The 7,681-nt window shown below is 39.4% G+C and overlaps 1 protein-coding gene across 1 annotated transcript; it reads left to right on the top strand.

The window, feature by feature from the left end:
• The first annotated feature begins 674 nt into the window (after positions 1-674).
• On the top strand, positions 675-2,102 carry LOC135145163 (NH(3)-dependent NAD(+) synthetase-like). Its single transcript, XM_064077259.1, has 9 exons — positions 675-800; positions 852-922; positions 981-1,042; positions 1,154-1,332; positions 1,380-1,507; positions 1,569-1,653; positions 1,748-1,812; positions 1,881-1,975; positions 2,027-2,102. Exons 1-9 carry the CDS (start codon positions 677-679, stop codon positions 2,100-2,102), a joined length of 885 nt encoding a protein of 294 aa, XP_063933329.1. The 5' UTR covers positions 675-676.
• The last annotated feature ends 5,579 nt before the right edge of the window (positions 2,103-7,681 follow it).

The raw sequence follows: 7,681 nt of genomic DNA, 5'->3' as shown, positions 1-7,681 counted from the left end.
TCACTAGTACGAACGAATATAGGTTTTGTAAACTGTGGGCTTAAACATGCTTGGTCTATGTGCAGCGACTGTGGTATAGGTCTTTGTGTAGACCTTAGTTTTGTAATATTGATTAATTAACCTGTAACTTTATTTAACTACTATTTAGCGATTGTTTTATAAGATATATTCTTCTATATGCAAAACCTTTAAAGGGGGTATGCTTAAAATCGGCACGAAAGATGCTTCTACCTGTTAGAGCAATACCTGCTCTCCAAAACGACCTTTTTATATACTACAGCTTTATTTTTTAAGGTAAAAACATTACGTCTCAAACAAATGCATTACTAAAAAAACGAGATACCTAATTTTTATCTTTCCCTAATTTTTTTTTTGTTCGATACTTGTTACTAAAATTAAAGAATAGCTACTACGATGTACTTAGTTGCTCAATTCGTGTTTAATATACTTTAAAGTTATTATTTTTCCTATATTGGTTTCTGAAAAAAAGATATAATATAACTTGTATAGCTATCAATACGAGTTTACATCAAAAGTTGCATTTTAATCTGTTTAAAAAAATACGAAAGGCCTAATACAGTTTGGCCAATCATACATATATAAAAACTTATAAATACAATTAACTGTGGGGGTTCAAAAAACAGTATTAGGTGTCTTTAACCGTGCTTTATCAGTTATGAAACCGTTCCACGAGAGTTTAGTTGAGCGGCTCCTTAATTACAGGGCAGAGAGAAAATTTAGTTCTAAAGAATGGATTTCAAAAAAAATCGACCTCCTTAACAATTACTTTTTGGCTAATAGTATCAATTTAGTTTGTTATTCATCATCTTTGTATTATGTGTCTTTTATAGAATTAAAGGCTTGTTGTATATCTTTAAGCGGGGGAATAGACAGTGCCGTAGTTTTGGCGCTTGCTAAAAAGGTTTCCTTCGTTATACTAGAGGAAAGTCATATATAAAATTATTAAATTTTTTTTGTAGGCTCAAGAAGAGCCTTACTCACCTATAGAAAGGGTGGTTGCAATTTCCCAACCCATCTTGAGGTTTTAAGTGCGATTTTATTCTTTTCTAACAGTTGTTAAAATCATTTTTATTAATTAACCATTACCCTTGTATAAATGTTTACCGAGATAATTGAGCAATTTTTTATTTAGCTCAGACTGGGCTCTTCAACGTGCCAAAGAGTGTGCTAAAAAGTTTAATTCCGAGTTTGTGGTCATTGACCAAACCGATCTCCATTTTTTGCTCAAAAATAAAATTGACAAGGCACTAGAAATCACAGGTGGGAAATTTGCTTCAGGGCAGTTGCGCTCCTATATGAGGACACCCTCTAGTAACAATTGTTGTTAAACTCCCAATTCCTTTATTAAAATGTGTTAGATTACTACGTGGCTCAGTTGCTCTCCCAGGAAGGGCTGACTTGCGCCGTGTTAGGTACAGGAAATAAAGACGAAGATGGATATCTTGCATACTTTTGTAAGGCAGGAGACGGCGTGGTCGACATTCAGGTGAGTACAATTCCTGCTTTGGGGCCGCCTTTCTATTAAACCAGAGCTTTTTAATAAATAGTTAATTGCTGATCTACACAAGAGCGAGGTGTTTCAAGTTGGACGAGCGTTGGGAGTTCCTTGCTCCATCTTAGATGCCAAACCCAGTTACATTTAATATTTACTTCTGTTGTGGCTTTAGGCCTTTTAAAAGCATTTTTAACTGAGTACTTGGCTTATTCAATATTTTAAAATTTAAAGGCGCGGATTTGTGGGCTGGCCAAGAGGATGAAGATGAGCTTGGCTTTCCTTATGACTTTGTGGAGGTATTCCAGTTTCCTTTGCCAAACGGAAGGCCGTGATGATCCGCCCACTCGCAACTTAATTTTTTAAGCTCTTTACAGGTAAATATCTTCCCCTTTCAGAGGAGAAAAAAGAACTTTTTTTGGATTCTCTAGGGAAAGAAGCCAGAGACCAATTTCTTTTGTGGTATTTATTTCTGTTAGTTTCAGTTTTGCTTTTGATCTCATTTTACTGTAGGAAATCTAAAGCTGAAAGCATACATTATAAGAATTGCCACAAATTCAATTTCCCCGTTAATCTGAATGTTTTGTAAATTAAACGAAAAGTTAATTATATCTTTGAAAATATTTAGCAGCTGCCTGCCGTTAGGGAGGTATTGGTCTTATATAGTGAATACAAAAAAAAACTATTATATAAGTCTCCTCACCCAGTACTATATATATGGGGAATAAGTACTTTTCATTTTAACCAATTTCACTCAACCAGGAGGTACTACTTACTCAAAACCAGTTTAAGACAGTTCTGTAATAGAACCTGTTTTAACTAGTTTATCAGCATCTGGCAATGTCAATAGTGTTGCTTCAGCTCTCTCGTGTACGTAGCCTCTTGTGTGAGATAAAATACAGTACACCTAAAGCTTCCGTTCGCAACTATTTATATCTGACCTAGAACTTTTTATAACTTAGCCCGGGTCTTGTACCGCTTAACCAAAAGATAGATAGAGTGGAGCCCAGAGCCCAGGCTCCAACGGATTAAAGATCAACGGCGAATGCAATCTAGCTAGTATTCAACACGAGACGCAAGAGACTATAGGTCAGTGGCAGGGCTCTCAAACACAGTACTATAACCAGAATCTTGATGGAACAAGCCCAAGTTACACCAGAACGATTGTGCAACCTGCATAAAAGCAAAGGGAACTTAGCACATCTCCCTACCAAATTTAAAAGCAATTCTTACAAACCGTGCATAAAGTAACTTAAAAGCTCTCCTAAGTGAAACTACCCCATGGTTGACAGTGGACATAGCACAATAACCATAGCCATAGTCCCGTGAGTTTGATCGTTTTTTTTAAGGTAAGATACATGGTAAAAAGGTGAGAGTCTACTTTTAATATATTTGGCCAAGGGAAGCAGTTTATCGTAGAGGCTTGTTAACCTGCCACAATGCCAATCCCATAACCTTACAGCGCAGTTCCATTACAGCCCAGGAGGACATACAACATGACGGGGCCAAGACCAGATGGTAAGATAGGCCACATGACACCTCCAAGCAAGATCAGTCCAATTTATTGCGTAGCTCGCTGAATGAATAAACATAACGACGTCGGGTAACTCTATATCGCGATCTTTTTTCATACTTAACCAATTTTTTATAAATTTGAATTTTTTAATGTAACATATTTTTCTACAGGTGATAAGTGCACAAAGCTGTTTATTTTATTAAAAAAGTTGAAGGGCTTTCATTACAGACGGTCTATTACCTTTCCAGTTACCATTAGGTAAACTACCTGGTGCATAGCGCGTGAATGTTACTGCGGGGCCGTGTTTCGGCCACGTTTATATACTTCTCTCACTAGGATTACAATAATTATTGCCTTTGAACGTTTACAATATATAATAGCCTTTTTATTTGTGTATGTCACTTTCCGGTCTTGCTTTGCCCCGTTATCCCAAAATTACATTTGGAGGTTACGAGTAGATTCTTATTTATAATTAACGCCTGTTTCTCTTCGCTACTTGTTAAGCTGTCTCTTAGGGGCGCCCATTTAAATTGATAAAGATCTAGTCTTTGTAACTACTAAGGAACCTAGAAATTTATATTTCGCTTTCTTTTATTGATAAACTATTATGTGTCGTTGCTCTTGAATGCTCGTGAACTTCACGTGCTTATTTCGTGTATACCTCCGCTCATTACTATAGGATTATACGCTGTGTGATCTTGGTAACTGCTGGGCTATCTCCCCTTTGTCTTGAAAGAAAGAGGGAGAGAGCGAGAAAGGGGAGTAACGTTAATTATTAACAGAAATTAAAAAAATTGCAAGCACTACCTAAAATCAGTGGGTGAAGTTTCTATTGAGATTGTACTTGTTTTCCATCAACAGTTTACTAGGAAGTTTATGGTGCGTGTTTAGTGGTTGCCGGGGAAGAATGGCTGAATATCTATGCGTTACAATTTAGTTTCTACGTTTTAAACTATTAGAGCGTTAGAAAGTTTACGTAAGCTTTATTGAAATAAATTTTTTTTTGGGAGTTATTATGTGATGTGCTACGCACGTAGTAGACTTGGCCCTATACAGGTTTGTTGCACAGTGATAGCTTGCTTGACTGCCAAGATTGTATATTTTAGCTTGGCAATATTAAGTTAAATTTGCCATCTACCTTGACACCTTCCTTTCGGCTTGAGCCTTCCACGGATTATTAGTTAAAGTTAAGTATGGTTAACATTCTTAAAAACGTCTAGCGACTCAAGGCTTGTAACTTGAATCTGCCTTGTTTGAGGTATCGTTAGCAATTTAAAGGATATTAAAAGTGCTCGGTTAGGGGATGTGAGAGACATAAGTTGTTCACAATAAAGGTAGTCACAAGGAGCCCTAGAAACATCGGTGTCCTGGTCATGGTAAGGAATTTTTTCGTTGTAAATTGCCTGTTATAAGGAGAAGAGTTTAAAGTGTTATCAATGAAAAAAGTAGTGAGCTGGTTTGATACTTCCCATAACTACCAGTAAGAAGGTGCGGCCTCAGTGGCAGGGAGGATAGGGTTCTCATTGGGTTTTTATATAAACATTTATGTAGATGCTCGGTGAACTTATAGCAGTCTGCTTAAATCCGTATTTAGTTTCTGCTAATGAATGCATTATTTTATATAAACATAAAACTGCATGGAGAGGTATACACAAACTAAAAGTGTGCGTTCAAAGTGCACTACTGAACCGTAGGAGGCGTGCGCCTTTCAGGGTTCGCATGTAAGTTTTTGAGCCCATTGATGGTTATAATGTTTACAGACACGTCAGGAGACATTAGTTGCATTACTGAAAGTCTTCAAGTCGTTTCAAACCTCGGTCGTCGTGCAGCGTGTTTACTCACGTATTAAGGCGCCATTCATTAGCCGCAGGGGCTTGTTTTGTTGCATCTGCAGGGGTGCAATTCGTCAATGATATTTGTGCGTCTAAGCAACAGTTGCGTAGGCCATAGTACAGACTTAAATAGAGACGATGTTTATTGCGCAAAAATATCGTGCTTTTCGCAAGCAGCAGCGGGTAGATGTGTGGGTTACTGCTTTGATCTTAGCTACAATGAATTCTAACTTGTTGCCGCCAAGTCAGTCGCTTAAGATGATGACGCTCAAGTATTAGGCTTAAGAGTTTCAGGGAATCTTAACATCTTAATGTTAGAGGTTGGGGTGGTAAAAGTGCATCTTCTTGAGATAAGAATTGCTCAGATTTTCTTTTAGTTAATACTTACCCACCACCACCGGCACCAGTTTTCAGATAACGTTGTAGGTATTGTCGTGATAATAAGGGGCTCTTAGAGCATGCGTAAACGGCGATGTCACCGGCGTAGAGTGCGATGAGAATGTGGGGATTTGCAGGAAGTGGAGTTCCGCATGTGAAGCGCGAAGAGCAATGGTGAGAGCAAAGCACCCTGCTGAATACCAGCTGTCAGTCGACCGTATGGTGAGAGCACAGTCCCAACTTTCACTAGAGTGATGCACCTCCATGAAACAACGCTAAAAAATACCTTAAAGAGGGCTAACATAGTGCCTAGACCCGTAGTTTTTGTAGGAGACCGTGATGCCATAAGCGGTCGAAGGCTTTTTCAACATCGAGAAGAAGTTTTCTGCAAGTTGAAATAATGTTGCTCACTTAAGAAAGCGCAAAATTTGTCGTGTCGAATAGTAGCCCCTTCGTAATCCGATTTGAAAATCTGGGAGCGCTTTTGTATGTTTTTAATAACTTTTCCACTTGACGTAGTAGAGCAGCCTTCAAAGCACTGCTGAAACTAGGCTAACTGGGAAGAAAACTGCTAGGATCTGGTGGAGCACGCGCAGTTTTTAGTAGGATTACTACAATATTTCTTTTCATCGCGTTGGGAAGAAGTCAAAAGTAATTGCACAAGTCGCAAAACAGGAAAGGTCGTTAATAGCCACAAGCGACAGCTTTTTCAGCATTCAGTGGGTATAGTCGTCGGGGACGGGTGCTCCCATCACGAAAGTGTGGAGATTATAACAGCGATTCCACCAACTGTGTTCGGTTTAATAAATCTGTTTTTAACAATAGAAGCTTCCGATTATATCTCTTCGTCCTCTGAGATAGCATAAGTTGCAGGAACGCACTGAACTTCAAGGAGGTCCACAAGAGTGTCGCCTTATCCTCGTCGGGTTCAGTCCTTATCACGTAGCTATTAAGCGCCGGAATTGGTGTGCAGCGGCTGTTTTTAATTCATTCATCAAAGTTCTAAAAAACTGGCCGTCTTCGTTAGCTGCTACAGATACCTCCGGCAGTCTTCGTGCTCGTAAGGATCCCTGTTCCGTCCTCAGAGGCATTGCCATAAAAGCGCACGAAAAAGATTATGCCCATATATGCAAATTCGCGCTTCGCTTAGACATTAGTTCTCGCTGCAGACGGTTTCGATGAAGGGCAACAGGTTTTTATCCTAAGGTAAAAACGACGTGCAAATGTAGGCCTATAAAACCGCGGGTATCGGGAAAAGCGGTCAGCTTTCTCTACTGTGTCGGTGAAGGCGGTTTAGCGTTAGTTTGTCGTTGGGTTTTGTGTAATAGCGACCAGGCGTATTAACTAAGGGAATTGACGAATAAGGTTCATTCCGGTATCAACTTTGTGGCTGGTTATCGCGCCAGCGCGGAGGTCGTCAGTGTACCCTCTAAATTATTTAAACCGCGGCTGTACTCCGTTTATGGTCATGTCCAGAGTTTTGCTGTAGTCTTGCCTTCACCTAACTACATAAGACAGCAGGTAGTCCAACGAGAGCTCTTCCAGCTCGGCGATTAATACCGTTAGTTGCTGTCTCCCAAAACGGATGAGTGGAGGAAGTCCGAAGCACCTCAGACACCAAAATAGCTACACCTTCTTCGCGTCTTTCAAGTCGATCAAGATAAAAAGTTTCGTACTTTCAGAAACTAGCCTATCGCCCTCTTTCTGGTTTTCTCACTTAACAACCCGTTATCTACACCTTCACTCTGCAACTATTGCAGCAGTTCGACTTTTTTGCAGTGCACGCCGTTGGCATTCTATTGTAAGAGTATCAGATTAAGAAATTGTGATTGTCATATTGCTTATCGCTCGATAAATGTTTCAATAGCACTTGCGAGTGGTGCCTGTATCTCGCCTAATTGTTTAGGAGCAGTAGATCGTTTCTGTTGAGTAGAGTGTTATGCATATGGATTTTGTCACAGCAGACCGCAAAGAGTGCGTTGGCGTTACTAATTGTAATTTTGCGGATCGACGACGTGTGGGAGACGCAAAAGCAATTCTACGAGGATATCTTAAACGCCCCCTATAGTTCGCAGTGTGGCCTTCGGCGCTGATAGCGGGTAATCCTCGAGGTTACTCACAACGAACCCCATCCCGCATCTGACGCATCGCCGAATTAATGGTACAATTTTGTGCGCTGTTGTCAAATGCGCTCACTCTTTAACAACGGTTCAAGGACTTATTTAAAAGTGACATAAAAATTTTAATGCGTAGACAGTCTGTCCTTGTTGGGCAACTGTTGCACCAACAACTCTAATTCCCTTTTTAAAGTTTCGTTCGTAGCTAATAATAGATCAGCGATAATTTCATGTTGTTCATTATTCGTGGAACAAGAACTCGTTCAAACGTTTAAGAATAAATTAAAATAAAGTTAAGTAAATTATAATGATAACTATAATAGAA

This window comes from Zophobas morio, unplaced genomic scaffold (genome assembly GCF_036711695.1).
Source record: "Zophobas morio isolate AGI-343-1 ecotype UQ-CSIRO unplaced genomic scaffold, CSIRO_AGI_Zmor_V1 ptg000131l, whole genome shotgun sequence".
Classification (NCBI taxonomy): Eukaryota; Metazoa; Arthropoda; class Insecta; order Coleoptera; family Tenebrionidae; genus Zophobas; species Zophobas morio.
The sequence above is the reverse complement of the archived record's forward strand: the minus strand, read 5'-3'. Positions and strand labels throughout refer to the sequence as shown.

Excerpts from the sequence above, each read along its gene's own strand:
- LOC135145163 (XM_064077259.1), top strand. The coding sequence starts at position 677 with ATGAAACCGTTCCACGAGAGTTTAGTTGAGCGGCTCCTTAATTACAGG. Across the intron at positions 801-851 it reads CAATTACTTTTTGGCTAATA|AATTAAAGGCTTGTTGTATA; the intron begins GTATCAATTTAG and ends TGTCTTTTATAG. Across the intron at positions 923-980 it reads TTTTGGCGCTTGCTAAAAAG|GCTCAAGAAGAGCCTTACTC; the intron begins GTTTCCTTCGTT and ends TTTTTTTTGTAG.